The sequence below is a fragment of the Pinus tabuliformis genome, chromosome Q, assembly GCF_031772625.1.
Source record: "Pinus tabuliformis cultivar Carrire ecotype Pingquan chromosome Q, CPIR1, whole genome shotgun sequence".
NCBI classification, from domain to species: domain Eukaryota; kingdom Viridiplantae; phylum Streptophyta; class Pinopsida; order Pinales; family Pinaceae; genus Pinus; species Pinus tabuliformis.
Window position 1 is genome coordinate 291,890,749 of NC_142296.1, and position 23,826 is coordinate 291,914,574.

Sequence of the window (23,826 nt, forward strand, 5' to 3'; positions counted from 1 at the left end):
TCACTACAACCATGATCAACACCATGGAAATGAAAAAAGCACATGGACTACAAGCATAAGGAACAAATATGGAACCGACATTTATGCATGACCAACACACCACCCATCCAGTCCGAGGGGTGAACCATGCTCTGATACCACTCTATAACACCCTCCTCCGACATCTACCCAAGTAACCAGCCAACCGGGGTAAACATGAGATGAGAGGCTACTTTGGTTGGATTCGACCTCTTATGTGACCTTAAGGAAATGGAATTAGTGGAAACAAAACACATATACCTTCCACATAAGCTACAAGACCCATGAGAACCATGCCAACACTTCAGGCAGCTTGACCATATGTCCCACTGAAGCTTTTGATTGCTTTACCTCTATGTGCTCTCATGATATGGGAATACCAGCGTCCAGGGACCAATTTGTTGAGTTTTGTGCCAGCGTCCCTATAATTTGAGTCACATTTTCCGGCCCAGATCCCAGTTCATTGCCCATAATGGAATGATATCTTAAGATCAGTAAAATAACAAGGAAACAATGAACTAGAAGTAATTAGTTAAACAAGCCCTTAACCAAACCCCTACTAGCCATGAAAGGCATGTCGTCAAACATATCGCAAACATGTAATATACAAGTGTAAACAACATAATTAATCATAGGGATCTCATACTTATCTAAGAAATGCTAAGATCCATTGTTCCCTCATGTCTTTTGCTGCATTATCATCTATTAGGTCATAGAAACATTGTCCATTCATTTACAACTAAAAACATAGTGAGAGCCATATATAACTGTTGTCATAAAACATACATATAACCAACATAGCAACAAACAAAATACCAAAAACATATAAGCCATAAAATCCACATATAAACTAGTACATTTACACATGAAAACCAAGGGAATAAGTTTCTCATTAATGAATGCAAAAACCAACCGGAGATGGGACTACCATGTTCCACCCAACCATAGATTGGTTGAGCCAAGTCTCTATTTAGCTAATTCTTGGGCCACTAATTTTTCATTATTATTATCACTTTTTAATGTCTATTTCATCCATTTCTACCATTCTTTATCACATCATTTATCATAAGTTATCATATAATTCCATTTTATAATTATTTATGCTTTTATTGATAAATACTATTTTTTCTCCTTTATTTTTAATATATTGAAGATTATTATGCATTATTTTTCCAATTATGGTTTATTAATGAATTTTTTTATAATATCACTCACGATTTTAGCCTCCAAGATTTCTTCTAGATTGAAAACTTAATCTCCAACTCATAATCAAATATTCCAATTAGAAATTCATTGGGATAAGAAGTGATAGTTTTACGTTGGATGTTTCAGGAAAATGAAGATGAATCTGGAAAATTTGATGCATGAGTTTTGTGCAGAATGGACCACATCAGTTTTGTAATGATTAGTTTTCCAAAATTTGGCTTGGATTGAGAGAAACACAAGGTTCTTTGAAGGTGATTTTCTTAGATTTGTTGTTGCGACTGTTTTGCAAATTTTCTCAATTGCAATACCAGCTTCGACTTGTTCCAACTGAATCAAGATGGGAATATCTTTCAGGTCTAATCTTGTTTATTGAGATTATGTAATCAATACAAAATTGTAATAGAAATCATTTTGTAATAAACTTTGTTGTAACTTACCTTTTCTCTCTGTGTATTTAAATGAAAACAGAGATCAAAGAGAGGGGGATAATTAGGAGATAGGAGATGGACAATTATTAGATAGGATGTAGGAGATGATATAAGGGATGAGAGGTGAACAATTGTTGAATTGGAGGCAAAGTTAAGAACTTCAATTTTATGTAATTATTTCTCTCATATGTTTTAATCAAGGAAGCTATTCATTGAGTTCTACATATGTTATCTGTAATCTGATCTGATTTATTTCTCAAGGTGGAACTGAGTCTTGGGAAGTTGGACCCACTACCTTGAATGAGGTGCTGCCTTTGGCATCTAAAGTAGTTTAATTATGTGCTTGTTTCTTTTCTAATTGTTCTTTAAAGCAAATTTCCTTTTATTTAAAGTAATTTGTTGGTTGCTGCATTTTCTAGATTTGTTGTTTCCTACCATTTCTAGATTTCATTTAATTTACTGCTTTGGATTAGCATTTGAATTATGTTGGGTGCAATAGATTAAATTTCCAATTCAGAAATGTGTGGTTTAATTTAGAAATGATTCAAGTTTTTTGATTAGCATAATTTTTTTTCCTGTCATTTACTTTCTTATTTTTAATTTTAGTTTTATTATTCAAGTCTTACATTTATTTCTTGTTGAACGAGCTTGATAGTGTAGAACACAATCACATAGAAAAAATGTTAGCTGGTGTTATTTGTTATGCATATATTTTTCTGATTGTATTGAAATAAAAAGATGCTCTTCGAGTTGATAATTAATGTTCAAGTGATTAGTTTTTTTTATTAAGCAATTAATTTTCCCCAACATTTTGGCGTCGTTGCCGGGGAGAAAGTCAAGTTTCACTACCACACTAATATCTGGTTGTAGATGCATACCTGACTTCGTGAGAGATGGATATTGAAGAAAGAAGGTGAGAACCTACGTGCACATCTTGGGGAACCAATTATGGGTCTACCCTTAGTACTCAGGCTTAGGTCATATAGCATGCACTAATAGAAGTAGGAATTTTAGAGGTAGAATTTTGAAAAAAAAAATCTCATAATTCCACTCAAGTGGTGATGTAAGAACCACCCATTCCACTAAAAAATTGACATGAACATTTGAAGGAGGAGCCTCAAAGAAACACATGAAGAACATCTTCTATTATGGTAAGAAATGCCTCACATTTTTACTTTTGAATTCCCTACCAAAGATCTAGGAGGAGTGACACAAATGCACATAATTCCCCCATCTTCTCTACCAAATTTTCATGGTTTTGCAAATGAAGATCCAAATACATTCTTAATTGATTTTGAAGTACTTTGTAGAGGATATGATTATTGTAATAATGATCAAAGGTTGAAAGTGTTTCCTCTTACTCTAAAAGGAGCAGCTCTCTAATGGTTCATGATCCTTGGTGGGAACTGTATCCAAACATGGGAGGACATGAAGAATGTATTCTTAAAGAAGTACCAAGACTATTGCAAGGCTGGTGAAGATATTTTCAATGTGATATAGGGGGAGGATGAAATCTTGGAGGACTATGTAGAGCGATTTCAATAGAACCTTCAAAAATCAAAACATAAGCATTTGGCAAAAGACGCAGTAAAAACACTCCTTAAAGGAATCAAAGATGAATATTTAGAAATCTTAAATATAATGGGAAAAGGTGATGTTTTTTAGTTATCATATGATGATGTTTGTGAACTATGCACAAGGTATTCAAGAGGAATCTCCAAGGCTGGTAAGAATTCTAGAGAAGTTTCTTCTTTATTTTCCAAATCTACTTCAAGAACAAGAGATATAGGAGTTGAAATCGATGATTTATTTGAACATTTTAAAATTGATTTTATTAGCTCTCTAAATTCACAATAGGATGTTTTGCAAGTTCAAAAAATCAAGAAATTGAAGAGGAAATTTTCCCTCATTGCCAAAAGGAGCATCCCACAGATAGTTGTTCTTTCTTATCTAGGATGGAAGCATCATATCAAATAGATGGAGAAGCTACTACAATTTTACAACCATGGAAATCATGGCATACATGTATGGTTCAAAACACTTCCTCTCCATTTTCTTATTTGCATAATCCATTATGGAATACTCCTCTGTTAGGGAAGCCATGCCAATCTCAATATAACCCCCAACAATCTTGTCTACAAGTTTGGCATGGTTCATCTTATGATTACATGACTACTGTCCCACATCTTGTAGCACAAACACATCATCCATATTCTTTTCCAGCATTTCAACAACATCTTGCTTGTCTGTTAAAACCATCCACACAACCCAATCAACTGCATCATCAAAATGCTCCATGCCCTACACAATTTCCTGCTCAACTCATTCCACACCCTCACCATAATAAACCAGTACAACATGCTTATAGTGTTGAACTGCAAAATTTACCTATCCTTCCTACCCATTCTATCTCACATGCACCATTGCATAAAACTTATATTGAGATTGGGAATGCTTCAAATCCAAAAATTGTAGAAATTATGGAAGAAAATGAGGTTTCTTCTAGTCTGCATCAACAAGCCATTTTAAAAACTCAAGAAATTAATGATATGATGACTATGGGAAATCAAGAAAGTAAAGGATATATTTAAGATTGGTTTCACACCATCATTTTTTTGTAGCATCACTCCATACTTCAACAATTTTTGACACCATCTTTTCAAGGGAAGTTGGCTTCTCATACCCTACTATTTATTAACATGCATTTTTCAAATTTGGGTATGTACATACTTGAGGCCTTATTTCGAAAATGGCTCCAATGAAAGTAATATTATACATAAGCATATTCATTTTTCAAAGTAGAGTAGGTTAGTGTAGAAAATAAAATAAATAAGTACATAAATAAATACATTTTTTGTTTTGTAAAAATAATTGTTTTTGTTGCAACACGCTGTGGAAATCAACATCGGTGATAAATGTTTTAATTAATTTGTGTATGTAGATATATTATATTGAAAATAATAGTTATACAAACACTCATATTCATTTTTATCACCAATTTGGAAAAATTTGTTGAATGTCATATTTCTTTTTTGGCTTGCGGGTTTGATGAAAGTTTTGAAAACATAGTCGGAATAGTCATGTTTTGAGGGACCAAAAGGGAATATTTTAAAAACCCATTTCTATCATAAGTATCCCTTGATTTATACTTTCTAACGCAATTTTAATCACTCCATTTTTATTTGAAACGAAAAAGTTATAACCAAAACATTGACAAGGTGTATAGTAGGCAACTCAGGAACAGAGTTGGGACAATTAGTTTTTGGAGCTCTAAATGACTATATTTTTAAAACTTGTTTCTATGGTATATGCCCCTATTCATATAGTTTACAAGGAAATTTTACTCACTCAATTTAGATATCATATGAGAAAGTTATGACCTAAACATTGACTATCTATTGTAAATCAACACTCTTAAAACTCTATTTTTCTGGTTGTTCATTAGAGTATTTGACCCATCAATTATTATTTTATTCAAAAAATGTTCATTTTCGACATATATACATGAATATAATTTAATCTTCAATTTTAATAATTTGAATCCATCATCAAACAAAAAAGTTATGCTTAAAATATCCACTGTTGGTCTAAGTTGGGAAATCGAAAATGACTCTGTTATGCAGGTCGTTCTAAGTAAATTTGATAGATCATCTCATGAAATTTTTAAAACCTATTTCTATTGGAGATATCCCTCTGAATTCACTTTCATTTTGCTTTGGAATCACTCAAATCGGACGAAAAACAAAGAAGTTATGATTAAAACACTGCAGGTTAGCATGATTGGCCACTGCTCTCCCGCATGTAATAAATTAATTTTACTTTGTTATTTTTTCCATGGATTTTTTTTACAGAGTAACTACTTGTTATTTTTTCACATACTTCTTGGATTAGGGGAGCCTGATCACTTCTCTTTCTCCATGATTTAATGTTTTATTGCAGGTAGATGCTTGTTTTTTTGCAGGTCCTAGGAGAATAAAGAAGGTCAATTTATGAACGAGTTATTCTTGAAGACAATGTTAATGAAATAAGGGAATTTGATCCAAACACCTGTTAGGAAATTTAATATCATATGATTTTGATTTTTTCTAGGTGTCACGATCTAAATAAAAAATTTGAAACATAATACCTTGTTACAAAATTGTTCCCACTATTGCTCACCAACATGGAGAAAACAACATGAAGACTTTTTCATTACTAACAGATTCATAATAGAAGAAATGGAGAATTGATTTCCATTTGAAGATTCATGTCACTGCTGCCAAAGCATTTTTCCAAGAGATCATTTTTTTTCCATTGACAGATTGATATTCCCTTAGGAAACAACATCATAGTTGTTGTAACTTAATTTATTTATTTATTTACTGTTTTTAAATAAAGTGTTGTTTCTTTTTTGATTTCTCTTATGTTTTTGTGTTTCAGGTGTTGCTTCCTTCAAAGTTGTAGTTTTCATTCCGTTGGCGAATGCGCAGTTGTTGTTCTGTCAAATGAACAACTTTTGTTCGGTAGAACGAACAACTCTGATTTCTTTTTGTGTGTTATAATTGTTGTTCAATCAATTGAACAACTGCTATTCAGTCAATTGAACAACTGCTGTTCGGTAGAACGAACAACTCTGATTTATTTTTGGTGTGTTTATAATTGTTGTTCAATCAATTGAACAAATGTTGTTCATTCAATTGAACATCTGTTGTTCAGTAGAACGAACAACTCCGATTTCTTTTTGATGTTTTTATAATTATTGTTTAATCAATTGAACAACTGTTGTTCAGTCAATTGAATAGTTGTTGTTCAGTAGAACGAACAACTCTAATTTCTTTTTGATGTGTTTATAATGTTTGTTCAATCAATTGAACAACTACTTTTTAGTCAGTTGAATAGCTATTGTTCGGTAGAACAAACAACTCTGATATCTTTTTGGTGTGTTAATAATTGTTGTTAAATCAATTGAACAACTATTGTTCAGTCAATTGAATAATTGTTGTTCGGTAGAACAAACAACCCTGATTTCTTTTTGGTATATTTATAATTGTTGTTCATTCAATTGACATTTGATGTTCAGTCAATTGAACAGTTGTTGTTCCATAGAAAGAAAAACTCTGATTTCGTTTTAGTGTGTTTATAATTACTGTTCAATCAATTGCAAATTTGTTGTTCAATAATTGAAGAGTTGTTCAGTAGAACGAACAACTCCGATTTATTTTTAGTGTGTCAATAATTTTTGTTCAATCAATTGAACAGTTGTTGTTCAGTCAATTGAACAATTGTTGTTCAGTAGAACGAACAACCCTGCTTTCTTTTTGGCGTATTTATAATTGTTGTTCAATCAATTGAAGAGTTGTTAATCATTTAATTGAATAGCTATTGTTTGGTAGACCTCTATTTCTGAATGTCCTTCCACTTCACATAGCCCCAAACATCAAGGTAGCTATATAATCTGCTTTTCACACAAGAGCATCTTAATCCAGGTATTTAAAGACTTGAAATACTTACTTCATGGCCCCTTGAAGAAGTGGCGCTCTACTTCATTGTAACTGACCGAGGTACCAACCGCGATTTTTGTCATGAACCCTCCTATGATATGATCGAGCCAATGATTGAAAATGCGTGTGATCTTATCTTCATAGGCTTCTAATTTTCGCACTAACTTTGAGGTCCAGACTATGTGACCGTGAAGCCTCCACCTTCCTTGGTCGTCTGTCAATTTCACGATCCACTCATACAACTCGATCGGGAAGGAACATAATAAGATCTTGTGTATCTCTGTGTACAGGTATCTGTCCAACCACTGTTCTTTCGTCAATTGTGGATTCCTGTTCTCTTGTGTCGTGAATGCATGGATCTTTATCCAACCAGTCTTCGATCTCTTTCTTGGTTGGATTCCAGTGATGTGACATCACACATCTCTTTATGTAGAGCTCGATCCTAGCAATGGAACCATTTTTTGGCTTGATGGGCCCTGACCTAGGTTCAACATTAATTAACCAAGAAAATCCCTACACTACTGGCCCTTTCGACATCAATCCACAGAACACGGACTGAAGTCTTACCTGAAGCAGTATGGGGGGATGTAGGAACCAAGTTTTTGTACCCTGAGATGATAGTGATGTCGTTTTATACCCTAACCCTTCCTTAGCATGGACCGATAGGCCCTTTAGGGCTTATTGATATACTTCTCTTATGAGACCTTCGCGAAGGTCTGCGATCATCCTTCCGGTACCTTAAATAGGAAATTCAGACACTGACGCACCTCTGTGACTACTATTACTACTGTACTTACCTAGATTAGCTTAAGTGGTGGATAACTTCAACATGCATTATGATTACCTTCACGTAAATAGATATTCTTACTTGGATTCTTATAGCAAAGTAAAACACATGGATTTGCGCATCAATAAAACATTAAGTCATAAATCCAGTATTCAACATAACATAATCACATACATTCATAACAAAAGTAAAATAGCTCATATACAGGTATTTCCAGAATAATTCTCTTTATTGATGTTCAGATCTCCTTTACATACTCTGACTACCCTACACACACAGCTATAGGGGTCCACGCACTCAGCTGCAGACTTCTACCCTAGGCCTCTACGCACTCAACTGCAGAGCCTCTTTCCTATGCTAAGACTTTTCGCTCTCTCACAGACTCATTACATCAATAAATTTCCAAAAACTACCAAGAATTGCCTTAGAATCTTTTAAGACTCTCCTTTCTATACATTCCCATGGTCCGCGGACAAGGGGTGGATCTCATAAATCCGACACAAGTTACCTAAAATAAGGGCAGAAACCCTTGATGACTCTTTACATCTTCATGCTCCATGACCACAAAATGCAGAGACTTTACCTTCTTTATGCAAAACTTGGGCCTTTAGCCCCAAAACTTGGGCTTTTAACCCCAAAATTGACCCTTGGGGATCTGTTCCCAATAGCGCCCCAACAAAAAATTGGTGACTCGCCCTCGATTCAATTTGCAAGTGCAAAGATCTTGTTGTGAAGACCTCCCAACTCCACATGTACCACTGCAACTTTGGCGTAGCACTGTGTTGCCACCTGCTTCACCTGCTCGACCAGCTGCTCTATTGCTAGTCCTGTGCTATCTACCTGTATTTTCTACTGTGTTTCCTATATACTAGCCAGTTTTCCTTCGATGGTGGTTGTGAGTACATATGCTTTGTCTAGCCAAGGCCTCAGTCTAGCATTCAATACTTCCTCCTTGCATTGTGCTGCATCCACCTGTTCCTTGAGTGTCTTTGCTTCCTGCATCTTTGCCAACCTTCTTGTGATGGTGACAATGCGCGTCGTCGCTTTAACCTCATCATATCTCTACTATAGTTCCCATGCCTCTGTTTCTAGCCTCTGTACATTGGGGTCTTCTCGTAGGTCGGTGACTACTTCGAGCGACTGCTCGAAGAGCACAGTACACTCCCACGCTGCAGCATTGACAGTTGCAACGACATATTTGACGGTGGCCTCACACTTCTCTCTGACTTCTGCTGGAGTCGAAGGCTGGGCCCTCAACTCGAGCTTCGTGATATTAAGGTTCAGTTAAGACTGAACCTTAGCCAACTTTGTTCTTGTGTCGCGCACACCTGCAGAGAGCTTCCGAATTCTAGTATCGACAAGAGCATCTTTAGGGATATTCAACTCTGGAATAGTTCTTCATGCCTCAGATACTACGACTATTGTGCGCTCATTCTTCTCCATGATATTCTTAAGGAGATCAATCGTAGACATCTTCTGTATAGCCATCTAGGCATTGTTCACCTTGTGCTCGCTGATAACATTGAGTGCGCATTATTCCCGAGCCCAAAGTTCTGCGATCACACCGTCATGTAGGGTGTTAATGGGTTTCACTTGGAAGCGTAGCCAAGTTTAGCCCAATATTTTTCAAATCACCTTCAGTCAAAGTGATTGGGTGAAGTGATGACTTGTTGGCCTTGGACTTCTTCTGTGGCCGTACTTTCTCCTGATCCCTTGTGCGCTTAACCCGGAATGGAGTAGTCTCTGGGTCTGCTCTTCCCTGTTCTGAGCGTTGCTCTTCCTCCTCTGTCTATGGGGAAGGCGACTTATGAATCCTGTCAAAGTCGCACTCTTCCTCTTCTTCCTCCCCTTCTACTTGCTTTTTGGTAGTGCAATCTACTTTGGCTTTGTCCTCAGCCTCCTTCTTCCTTCTTTTGGCCAATTGCTCCATCCTTAACCTAGCCTCTTCCTTATTTTGCTTCGTAGTAGACTTACTAGACCCAGCTGATAATTCTGAGGTCGTGCACCACTCTGCTGGCCAACTCTCTAGGACCATGGTGATTACATCATTTGTTGCTAGGTATGGAACATCATACCATTTTTTTCTCGAGGTCCTTCCGTGCTCTGATGGAAACGCAGTGGAAGTTCGCCTTGAACTCCACAAATTTGGACAACTTCTCAAAGATAGTCAATGAGAGTCGTGGCTTGTAGTTGATTGCGGCACAGATGCTTAATTCCATCAGGACCCATAATATCTTACTTTCCTTGACCCTTTGGGGGTCCTTTGTGGCCCAGAGCGAAGTGAACTTCGCTGCTTCCGGGAGATCTGATGCAATCAGAGAAAATTGACTGTCCTCCAGTAACTCCCACGCAACCAGTTAAATTGTATGCCCTCTGCGCACTGGGTCGCTAGTGACACAACTAGTGCTGACACTTCTTTTGTGCAACACTTCCTCATTATTTTACCAGCCAGGATCTAGGTGGCTACTTTGACCGTGGGGTCGATTATGCTATAAATGGAGTAGCCACACAGCTTCTTAGCAAGCTTGAACTTGTCCTTCATTCATTCGGAAAGGTCACACTCACCCATTTTTCCGCCAAATGCCATGGCCGAATTTAATCCTAACTGTGGGAGCAGAGTGATCCTATGGATCAGCATGTTGGTGATTGGTATTGGTTCTCCTAACCACAGGCACCCATTGTGCACCAAGAATAATAGTCATTTGATCACTATCAAAGTTATGGGTGCGCAGTTGTAATGCAACACCCTTAGCAGGTTCAACAGTCTTGCCTTATCCACCCATTTTATCCATTGTCTCGGCTCCAGCACGGTCACACCAGAGTCTTTATAGAAGACATGGTGCATTAATGTATCAGTCACTAAGTGGGGAAACCGCTCAGTATCCACCAGGTCCCAACCCTCAAGTTTTAAATGGGGGGCATGAACAAAACAAGACCCTTCAAATGTGATATTATCTGCCAGCAGTGATGTGTGAAGTGATATTTTGCTCTCATTGAGGTCCTTTGGGACCTTCACCTTGCCTCGGCGTGGAGGAACATATTCTGGTAACTTGGAGATAGGGTCTACCCCCTCAACGTCAATATATTCTATGCCCATATCAACATCTTCCACACCCATATCGATTTCTTCTATGTCGTCATCGGGTTCTAGGTCTACTACCTTGCCCTTCTCCTGCATAGTGGGATTTTCTTTTTATGGGTACTTTCTAGGTGATGCGCACACCGGCTGTGCCACTTTCTTCTTATCCTTCTTTGGTTTTAGACCCTCTTTGGTTGGCATAGTCCTCGGCCTGGGTGACCTCAGAGATTTTGGTACCTTTGCAGGTACTTCTACACTCTCTACCTCCGGGGTAGCTCCCTTAGCTGCCATCGCTTCTCCAACATTTGCAGTTGCCATGAGTGCCGACATGATGCTAGTTAAGAGCTCCTGAGTTTCCTTTGAAAATTTCTCAAACACTGAACTTGCTACTAAAGCCTCGAAATTCTCAAGGTTCATGCCTACATGAGAGCTCAACACCTCAATTCCCAAAATGCCAAGTGTTTTTTGTTGGGCATTCATCTGTAATTTATAGGCAAATTCGAATTTGAATGTGACCGTTCCCCCCAAAATTTGTTCATAAATGCTAGGTTGGTGGCAAATTTTCAAAGATCTTGCTCTTAAATTCTGACTTAAATGTCACCCCCCCACTCCATTTAGTTGTTTTCTCACTATCAAATCATGAACAGTGACCATAACAGTCACTTCATGGCAAGCCTACGCGGTCACTCCTCCAATAGCGCAACTCCCTTCACGCTTCTCATGATACTGTGACATTCCTCCCTTTCACACAGTCCCCCAGTCGCGTAGATCTATACCCCGGGAAATGTAGTTTATAGTCTTGCACTTCCTTTCAGCTGCCTGGAGCTCTAATACTGTGCTTCCACCATATAGTCATCTGGTCAGATCCCCGGTGTATGGCTTCAATTGGTTGCCATTTACCTTCCCTAGAAATGGATCTCCATTCAACTTCACCAACTGAACTGCTCCACCATCAGTAATCTCCTTGATGACATAGGGCCCCAGCCAATGCATACAAAATTTTCCTGGAAATTTATCAAACTTGCTTTCATATAATAACACTAAATCATTTACCTTGAAGATGTGCAGTTTGATGTGCCAATCGTGCCATGCCTTTTTGCACTCCTTTTGAACTTGCTAATAGAATCCAGCCAAAAACCTATCTTCTTCCAGCTCTGTCAACTGCGCTACCCTTTCTTCCAGGGCTCCGCAATCCGCCATTCTTGTGAATGTCACTATGCACAAACTAGGTACAATGTACTCCATCGACATCACAACTTTGATGCCATAAGCTCAGTGAAAGGTGTTTGTCCAGTTAGCTTTTTGCAAGTCATCCTATAAGCCCATAGCACCACAGGTACGTGCACATCCTAATCATTTCTTTGTGCATTGTAGACCTTCGTCAGCACATTCTCCAATACCTTGTTAAATGATTCCACCATCCCATTAGCTTGTGGATGATATTGCGTACTCTTCTAATGATAAACCTAGAACTCCTTTGTCAACATGCTGATCGTTTCATTAAGAAAATGTGTATCACAATCACTCATCAAAATCTTCGGGCAACCAAATCTAGTCAGTATATACTCAAAGATGAACTTTGTTGTCATTTCCCTTGTACATTTCTTCATAGGCTGTGCCTCCACCCATCTGGTCAAATACCTAGTCATGGTGATGATGTACCATGCACCCGTCTTCTTTCCTGGGTGTTGAATTGGTCCTACAAAGTCAATTGCCCACTTTTCAAATGGCTGTAAGGACATTTGTGGATTCAGAGGTAGCTCATCCCTCTGTGATGGCCTTCCCATCCTTTGACATGCATCACATGCCTTACAATAAGCCTTAGAATCCTGATGAAGCATTGGCCACCACATTCCAGTGCATAAAATCTTCCGCGCTGTAGCTTTTCTTGCATACTGTCCTCCCATGGCTCCTCCATGAGCTTCAACAAGGATGTTGTTCCATTAAAAGTCAGGTACTTAATGTCGTAGAATTTCATCCGAGACCATTTTATATAAATGCCCTGCAATGACAGAAAAGTTTGCCACATGCACCACCAGTTCCTTCTTTTGTTGGCTAGTATACCTGTTTGGAGCCATTCCCTTCATTAGGAAGTATATAATATCTTCAAAGTGATTGTCGGTGATGTGCACCACACAAAGTTGCTCGTTAGGCAGTCCTTTCTCCAAATTAGTAGGCCCATCTTCTGTTTCAATGCGCGACAAATGAACTGGACCCACATTCAATCATCATGGCCTCACGATAACTTCAAAATCATATTCATGGAACAACAACAACCACCTGCATATTCCCGCCCCCCCCGCCAAAACAGGCTTCTTGACTAGGTATTTCAATGCAGAATGGTTTGTATACATCTTAAAGTGTCCACGTAACAAATAGTGCCTGAAATTCTAGAGTGTGTACACCATAGCCAACTCTTCGCGCTCTATCGTTGAATAATTATTCTCAGCCTTAGACAGATTCCTACTTGCGAATGCTATAGGATGGTCCAATTCTCCCTCATTGACCTGTGTCAGTGTTGAAATATGGCAGAAAGAATATTCGAATTTAAATTTTCCTTGAATTAAATTGTGAATTAAAATTGAATTAGTCTTAACAGCTACTTGGAAATAATTAATTAATTTATTTTAAATTAATTAGTTGGAGAAATTCAAGTTAGAAGTCTTTCTGAGGTCATGAAAGAGTTATCCCTTAAATTAAGGAGATGAGATTGAGTTATATTTGAGTTGTAAATAGTTAACTCAGTTTATTGAGTTAAGTCTAGTTAAATTAGTTCCAAACTGTTTGAGGAACTAATAGTGAGTTAACAATCAGTTGATGCATGCATGCACTCAACTAGTGCTACTCCAGTTAATTGAAGATTCCCTCATCAAAAACTCATGCATGCCTATTCTGAGAAAGACCCAGTTGAGATTAAAGTCAAGGACAGTGTACTATCAGTTGCATGTGTTTTATTATAAATAAAACTCATGCATGCATTCAAGGATTCATCCTTGAAGATTGCACAGTTTTGGAGGCTTGATCATACACTTGGTAGAAGAGATCATCCACTTGGTAATTAGGAATCATCCACAAGGAACAATGCAAGGAAATAGGAGCTTGGAGAGCAGAGAGGAAGGCTGGAGAGTAGCCAAGATTGCCTGTGAGCATCTCTGAGGATTGTACTGAGAGCTGGCTAGCTATGAGAGCTAAAGCTTTGTATAATTCCTATGTATTTCCACAATGTATGATAATACAATAGTGTGGGGTTTTTAGCTGAGGCTCTCCCCAAAGTATTTTCATGTGTATTGTGCCATTGATTCTTCTTCTTCTAGTTATATTGTTCAGCTCGATCTTTAAGCTTCCACAAATTGATAGTAGAAGTAGGTTACAATATTCTGCTTTGATTTATATTGCATTATCAGGTTAACCTACCATCAATTTTTCTACATGGTGTGAGAGCGAGGTTTGTAGGAAATTTCTACAGTCATTACTACCCCAAGCACAATACATGACACGTCCTCATTCACATGAAATTCCTTCTTCCAATCCGGGAAGACTAGGATCAACGCGGTGACCATCTTTTCCTTCAACACATCTAAGCTTTATTGACACTCTTCATTCCAACAAAATGTAGCATCCTTTTTTAACAACTTCTCCATTGGCGCGGTAATTTGGGCATAGATTTTGATGAACTTCCTATAATATCCAGTGTGCCCCAACATTGCGCGTAGCTGTTTTATGCTTCTTGGTGCCTCCAAATTGATGATTACCACGATCTTAGCAGGGTATACCACTAAGCCTTTGTCTGCATACCACATGTCCTAGAAGGATCCCAAAAGGGACACAAAACAAGAATTTCTTCAAATTGAGCACGATCTGATAGCTCCAGCATGTATCCAACATCAATCATAAGCTAGATACATGGTGCTTTACTAGCCCAAACACTGTACAATCATCAAAGTATACCTCTAGAAACTTATGAATGAAATCCTTGAACGCCGCAATGACTACATGCAAAAATATTATTGGCGCATTCTTAAGTCCAAATGGAATTACAGTATACTGAAAGCACCCCCATTCAGTCGTGAAGGTTGTCTTGCTTCTGTCCTCAGGCATTATCTTGTTCTGATGGTACCACGAGAACCCATCAGCGAATGAATATGCTTCCTGGCCACAAACATTATCCAGCACTTTATCAGTGAATGGAGTTGTAAAGGGATCATGCACGTAGGCGTCATTCAACTTCTTGAGGTCTACGCATATCCTTATTTCATCCTTTTTCTTTTTTTCCTCAACCACTATTGGGCTCACCCAATCAAATTCTTCAACCAGCTCAATAATTCCTGCAGCAAACATTTTATCCAACTCTAAGCGGACCTTCTCTTTATACATGGGGTTGAGGCGATACGGCGATTTATTAATCGGCTTCGCATTTGGTTTCAATGTGAGCAATTCAACGACCTTATCTACTATTGCATCATCCAAGTAGTCCCTAATTTTTGCAAATTTTGACTCCGTTTCTATCCCATTGTTCACTTGTCTCATTTTCAGCGGTGCAGTGATATCGGGGTTCTCAATTTGTGGTCCTTCAACTTTGTGGTGACCTTCAGTCTTTGGGATATTAATCTTCCTTGGGACTTCATCCTCTTCCTCAGTAGTCACATTATAGCACTCCAGTGTGTGGCGCAGCTAGGTGGTCCAATCCGGTTGGATCAAATCTAGAGGATCCTAAGGTATTCTAAAGATTGCAACCTTGACTTCCTGTAACGCCTCATCAATACTTTCAAATCCATCCTCAAAGTTGAACATCATTAATAATCCCTATCGTAAAACATCCCATTCTTCAGTGCCATGGTAGAGCTCTGTCTCTAAGTACCAATTTATCGGTATAACATCCAAAGGATGAAAAAACATATGCACCCATTCAGGCTAAGGGTCTGCTCCATAGATCTTAGTCCATTTGGCCAGGTGATCATTCAAATCATCCCTTCCATCATATATCTCTATGAACTACACTTGCGGGTGACAAAACCGCAACCACATCATCTTTTTGTACATGTGCCAATCATCAAAACTGTGCTTGTGTGTACCCCACCATCTCGCAGGCATAGCGTGCAGCACCCAGTCCAAGGCCTGGAAGCAATGTTTCCATGGCATTTCCCTCTCAAATGTATCCAAAAATATATCAATATCATTTAAACCATCATAATAAGGCAGATTCCTTACCTCCGAGGATACACAACACAACGACTTGATCATCATATTACAACGCAGCTTAGATACTTCATGCAGTTGGTTCTACTAATGTTCCAACTCCTCATCTGAATATGAAGTACAAGAGCTTTCACAGTCCCATGAAATACTCCCATCCACTGTCGGATTCACCCAATCCTAATCTTGCACTGTTATCTTATAAATCTGGTCCAAGTCATCATCACTTTCATAATCGCGGACCGGTTCAGTATAGTGCAGTCCTTCTGCAGGGTCTAGGGGCACTACTACGTGGAGCGATTTCTTCTCAAATATCATCTTCCACTTCTTCAAATTGGTTACCCCATTCATGTTAGTGGCCCAATCAATTCTAAGGAGCACAGGGTAGGGATTGCTATCATCCACAATCTCTATCACTTCGAAATCAACCAATGCACTCACACCCTCAATATCCACTGTCACTCCCTGCAATCTTCCCATGGGGATGATTTTCTACTGATTTTCCATCCTTAACTGAATCAGAGACCATTGTAGCACAGGTCTCTCCATCCTTTTCCATGTCTATTTAGGTAGAACATTCGTGTCTGAGCCCAAATCTAGGATTACTTGGTTCATCTCACATTCTCCTATCTGTGTAGTGAGCCTCATCTCACGCCCCGTTCTAGCCCTATGCTTACCAATATTCCTGAATAATTACGCTCCACCAAGAGAATTTTCTTTCCCAGCATAATTATTTATCAATTATTATAGTCCTTTCATAGCCTTGTTGTCGCGCATCAGCTTCATACCGGTCTCCAAGAAAGTAGTAAGCATGGAAGGATCCATCTCTTCAGCCGACTTATCCTGCTTTCCGAGGTAGATGCCTCAGTGAAGCTTTTCTTCCCTTCCATAAATATTTCTCATGCGCACTTTACATAAAAATCGACCACCTTTTTTGGTGTTTTTCAAACCCATTCACTCTATTCAGGCTGCTTCCCCTTATCTTCCCCAGTCATCATCCCACTCTGCAACACAATATTTACCTTGGGACCCTCTTCGCGAGGCTCAACCCTCATCATCTGCAGGTTCTCAGTCAGCTACGGAGGCTCTGCCCCTTTTTCAAATATCTTAGCTAGCAATACCGGGCAATCTTCAGTTGCATGGTCAAACTGAGTACAATACCGGCATGACAGACACGTCGGATTCAGGCAGTCTCATGCGTAGTGTCCTGGTCCTCCACAGTTGTAACAAATGACTTTCCCATGACCTCTACCAGGTCCTCCTCCACCTCGGCCTCGTCCGTGCCCCTAGTATTCACCTTGCAGTCCCCCAACACCTTGCTCTGGAGGTCAAGTTTCTACCTTCACCCTATAGGCAGGCATTCTATCCATCATTAACTCGTAACTACGACAATTGCACTCATCATGACCCACTGATTGACAGAAGTTACAGAAGAGTTGTTGCGGTGTCTGTACAAACTTCTGCAACAAGTGGCAATTGCTTATCGCATGTTTTCCAACTACTTGACATATAGCACACCATAGTGCGGGCCCTGTACTTAGCCCTATTGGATCTTCCATCCTTAGAGGCATTAGTCCCCCTGCTTCAACATAATTTGTGAAGACTGGACAGTGATCTTTGTCATGCCCTTGACCTTTTCACTTCAGGCACCAAACTTCTTTGTGCAGCTCTGGTCGAGTTATTCTATCTTTCTTTAGACTCTGCATTTCTAGGAAAAGTTTCTACAATTTTGCATGAATCTGCTAAACCCCTAGATTAGCATCTTTCTTCGGTGTCTCATGCAATCTCATCACAATTTCTAGGGCTTCCGCCTGGGTCCCAATCTTTTATTGTGATAGCGCAACCCTTAGATGAGGTAGGAGAGAAGCCACAAACCATTCACAGTGCTGCCCATCCGTCAGATTCATTTTAGCTTCGCAGATTGTACACTTCAATCTTTGATCCAAATCCCAGGGTGTCTCTCCAGGCTTCATCATGATCTCTTTGAAACCCACAATTGATTGCAATTTAGACTTAGGTCTATTGAGTTCCTTATTTAGCGTGGTTTGGATATCTGCTAACGCAGACATCGGGTTATCAGTGCAATACATAATGTACCGTGTTAGCGTGTGATCCTGCAAAGCACTAACCAATGTTTCTTTCTTCATTTGATTATTCGTGATACCCTGAGCTTCCCATACAACCTTCGCGACGAACCAAAACTGGTTTGGGTCTTCATTTCCCAAGCCCTTCAACATAGGCAGCGTTACTAAGTTCACCATAATGAATAGTGGCGAAGGTGGCGGTGGTGTAGGTGAAGGTGTATGCGGTGGAGGTAAAGATGGAGGCGGTGTGGGTGGATGGGGTATTCGTGGGAACCCTTGCTGTATCAACTGAACAACACTCTATGGAGAAGCGTGTGCTGCTTCCTCGTCTTCACTCAGAGGAGGTTCAATTAGCGGGCTATATTGAAGGCCTGTTTCCTTCTGTTCCTAAATTTCCTTCCACTTCACGTAGCCTTAAACATCAAGGTAACTGTATAACCCACTTTTCACACAAGAGCATCTTAATCCAGGTATTTAAAGACTTTAATACTTACTTCGTGGTCCCTTGAAGAAGTGGCACTCTGCCTCGTTGTAACTGACTGAGGTATCGACCGCGAATTCTATTGGGAACCCTCCTATGATATGATCGAGCCAATGATCGACAACATGTGCGATATTATCTTCAGAGGCTTCTAATCTCTACACTAACTTCAGGGTCCAGACCATTGGACTATCAAGCCTCCACCTTCCTTGGCCGTCTGCCAATTTCGTGATCCACTTGTATAACTCGACTCGAAAGGAACATAAGAAGATCTTGTGTATCTCTGTGTACAAGTATTTGTCCAATCACTATTCTTTCAATACTGTCCGATCAATCTATACTAGAAGTCGCTATCATCTATCGCCTATCATGATTTCATCATATTTTTCCACCTAAGGAAACATCTCTTCTCATAATGATTGATTCTCTATTTTACTGCTTTTGTGGTCATTTCCCATCTTCGCGACTTCTATTGCTCTAGCTGTTTTTTTTGTTCCCGTATTTACGCCACTTTGATTATTGTCCTACCGCATTTGTGAATCCCCAACGTCCTTTCCCTTTTTCCTATGCTTTATGGTCATGGATGCCCTTTTCTAATTGGAGGGGGGAAGGAATGCATTATGAGATAGAATGCGTAATAATTACCAAACTTCGCCATAACTTGCTGATTTGAAAAAATATTATTATTACATTTATACAAAAGTTTTTCTGATTGAAATCTTTGCATGTGGCTTATCTATTGTTGTTCAAAACTAAAACTGTGGATTCAATAAAATTGCATGCAAAGTAGTGAATTGTTTACAGGAAAACAAAAAGTATGGGGGGCAATTCTATTCGCAGCAATCTCACACTATTGCAACTAATAGAAGAGGCCCAAGAACCTCATGAACACGAACAATTGTTCAGACATGATGTGCTTACATGGCTTCAACCTTTTGCATCACTTTTAGCATCAGCTCAACCTACATCAGCTTCAACAAATGCCAATCCATACATGTCATTCCACATTTTTTTTGGAGGTAAAACTTGAGGTAAAATAGCATACGTTTCTAATTTATTAAAAATTTAGGAGAAATTCATGAAAATCCATTGAGTTTTATTTATCATCATTCATTTCACATCTTTAACGCTTCCCATTTTTTAGAGTCATAGAAGCTTTCATTTTGGAGGAGTGTTATTTTCATTCATTTATTTGTTATGACCATGCCATCATCCATCGATCTCCTTATTCATTCTCAAAACCTCCCTTCTTCCATGTTTTTTTACACCAATCATAGATTTCAACAATGATTGTAGCAACCACCTCAATTTGTTTTCTAGTATTGCATGAGGGCATGTTAATTCTCCAATTTAGGGGAGGACTTCCTACACATGATGGATGTTTTCTACTTTCTTTCTCATTTAAGGCATACAATTTCATTTTTATACACTGTAGAAATTGATTTGCGTATATCTTTAAAACTATGAAATAAATTCTTGTGATTTTAGGACAACAAAGAGGTATCATTAAAATACACAAACCTAAACTAGTTTGTAAAATTTCAGAAATCATGCACTTTCACCTACATCCATTTTTCTTATAAACGATCTGATTTTTGGAATAGAGAAGCATTAATATAGTAGAAATTTGCTTGCAAAGTTTCAGCAAAATCTGGTTTGTAGTTTTTGAGCAAATGAAGTTTGTCGTTACTTATATCATATTTTGCTACAACTTCATATACATATAGTAGAAAGTCAATGTGAAAATTGTTACACCTTCATCAACATTGCTAAAATTGAATATTCATTATTTGAGGAAGAAGTCATTTGTTCCATCAATTTCATGAGTTGGGATGAACATTTTTGTATTATAGCTTGGTTAATACAGAGGCTTTGGGTTGCATGAGGACATGCAACATATTCAATTTGGGGGTATGTTGGGCCACTAATTTGTCATTATTATTATCACTTTTTAACGTCTATTTCATCCATTTCTACCATTCTTTATCACATCATTTATCATAAGTTATCATATAATTCTATTTTATAATTATTTATGCTCTTATGGATAAATACTATTTTTTTCTCCTTTATTTTTAATATATTGAATATTATTATTCATTATTTTTCTAATGATGGTTTATTAATGAATTTGTTATAACATCACTCATGATTTTAGCCTCCAATATCTCTTCTAGATTGCAAATTTGATCTCCAACTCATAATCAAATATTCCAACTCAAAATTTCGTTTGGATAAGAAGTGACAGTTTTGCATTGGATGTTCTGGGCCAATAAAGATGAATCTGGAAAATCTGAGAAATGGGTTTTGTGTAGAACATACCAAATCAGTTTTTCAATTAGTAGTTTTTCGAAATTTGGCTTGGATTGGGAGAAACACAAGGTTCTCTGAAGGTAATTTTCTCAGATTTGTTGTTGTGGTCATTTTCCAAATTCTCCCAATTGCAATACCAGATTCGACTTGTTCCAACTGAATCATGATGGGAATATCTTTCAGGTCTAATCTTGTTTATTGAGATTATGTAATCAATCCAAAATTGTAATGGAAATCATTTTGTAATCAACTTTGTTGTAACTTCCCTTTGCTCTCTGTGTATTTAAATGAAAACAAAGATCAAAGAGAGGGGGATAATTAGGAGATAGGAGATGGAAAATTATTAGATAGGATGTAGGAGATGAGATAAGGGATGAGAGATGGGATATGAACAATTGTTGAATTGGAGGCAAAGCTAAGAACTTCAATTTTATGTAATTATTTCTCTCATATGTTTTAATCAAGGAAGCTATCCATTGAGTTCTACATTTGTTATCTGTAATCTGATCTGAGTTATTTCTCAAGGCGGAATTGAGTCTTGGGTAGTTGGGCCCACTACCTTGGACGAGGTGTTGCCTTGAGCATCTAAAGTAGTTTAATTATGTGTTTGTTTCTTTGAATTTCAATTATTGTTCTTTAAAGTAAATTTCCTTTTATTCAAAGTAATTTGTTGGCTGTTGCATTTTCCAGATTTGTTGGTTCCTGCAATTTCTAGATTTCATTTAATTTACTGCTTTGGATTAGCATTTGAATTATGTTGGGTGCAATAGATTAAATTTCCAATTTAGCAATTTGTAGTTTAATTTAGCAACTATTCAAGTTGTGTGATTAGCATAATTTTTTTTCCTGTCTTTTACTTTCTTATTTTTAATTTTAGTTTTATTATTCAAGTATTACATTTTATTTATTGTTGAATGACCTTGATAGTGTATAACACAATCATATAGAACCAGTGTTAGCCGTTGGTATTCATTATGCATATATTTTTCTGATGTCTTGAAATAAAAAGATGCTCCTTAGGCTGATAATTAATGTTCAAGTGATTAGTTGTTTTTATTAAGCAATTAATTTTCCCCAACACCAATCACCCTTGTGCCATATTCCAAGCATGAATGTGGGACTCATAACCAACCGAAAATAACCAAACAAGCATGGATGCTACCAGATTTCTCCACCTACACCATGAGAAATTTGAGTGCCTCCTAGTCTCTTAGGCTTTACCGTAATCCACAGTTTGATTCAGGGATCATTAGGCCCTACACCGAGACCCATTCTCCAGGATTTATAGTAAATCCCATCCTGAGACTACTAGGCTCAACAGAGAGTAATCCACCTCTTGGCTTTACCATATATCCTACCATTCACAGGCAAGGATTCCTAAGCCCACGGAGGCACACAATCCTGGCTTTACTGCGACCCACAGTCTGGTTCAAGGGTTACTATGCCAGTGGCTTTATTGTGATCCATAGTCTAGTTTAGGGACCATTAGGCCATGTGTTTGTCATTTTGAAGATCCACCTCACTCAGCTTCGAATCCATCTAGCAATCCAACTTAGCCAAAGTATGAGAACCCATATCATCAAAGCTATCTGGAAATGGAAAGGCTAAGGTTGCAAACACTGTCACACCTGGGAAAAACCCATTCTATGACATAAAACAACCACATGCAATACCATCCATGCCAAATCTAGCAAGGAAAACACACATGCAAATCAATACCTGCAATTAATATTGTTGTAGATGCTTGATCCTGCTCTTCCTTGCTTGCTCCTCCCTTCCTCTTGCCTTCTTTATCTTTCTTGATCCAATTCCAAAGTGCTCCAGGAAAACTCTAAGTATCCAAGAGTGAGAGAGAGAGAGAGAGAGAATAATGAGAGAGCTCCAAAATATAATTGACCAAGCCTGCCAAATGATCCTCATAAACCTTTTTATCAACGGGGCCTCTATTTTCTTCATTTTCCATTATTTTCCTTCAATCTCCTCCTTACATGCAACTTGTGAAATTTCACCTTCCTTTTCTCCTAATTTCCATTATTTTCATAAATAAAATGCCAATAAATGCCTCATGCCTTTTCAAAGCCTTTTCCATTTCCTTTGCCAATTTCCTTTAGCCATAATAACCAAAATAAACACCCACTAGGATGTTTTTTCCAACCATTCAGCTTGGAATATGTGTCCTTTCACCATGGAATTATATATTTTACATGAGTTTTTAACCAGGGTTGTTACAATTATCATAGTCATCATCATTCTCAAGCAATGTTTATTTTTTCTTCCTTTAAAATATTATCTTCATTTTCTTAAGAGCTTCCTATCAGAGCAAAATTGAAATCAAATGTCAGTTGTCTAATACAATCTAAAATTAGGCATTCGTTTCATCCTTATTTGTATAAATTCAGTGTAGAACATTGTGACAATATTTGAAGCATGGTTTGAATCTTCCCTAGTCAACTGAACATTATATTATAGAGAAAGAAGGGAAAGTAAAAAATTTCCTACAATCAACTACTAATTAGAAGGCATGATTATTCTGATAACTTAGTGTCAAGCCTCCATTTATAGATATACTAGGAGGCACACTCTCCTCTACATGCTTTGTCCATAGTTTTCTCTATGCTAATTTTCCTTATGTTGTACACTCTCCTCTATGTACTATATCGATATTTTTCTCTATGCTAATGTTCAATATGTTGCACACTCTCCTCTACATACTATCTCTAGATTTTTCTCTATCCCATGCACATTCTTGTGTAGTTT

General features: G+C 37.9%; 1 protein-coding gene across 1 annotated transcript in view; it reads right to left on the minus strand.

Moving 5' to 3' along the window:
* The window catches only part of LOC149219373 (uncharacterized), a 72,829-nt gene extending 57,304 nt beyond the window's left edge, over positions 1–15,525 (minus strand). The window contains exon 1 of the mRNA XM_089386808.1: positions 15,292–15,525. Coding sequence (XP_089242934.1) covers positions 15,292–15,525 — 234 coding nt within the window. The remainder of the gene's footprint in view (positions 1–15,291) is intronic.
* Positions 15,526–23,826: the final 8,301 nt, after the last annotated feature.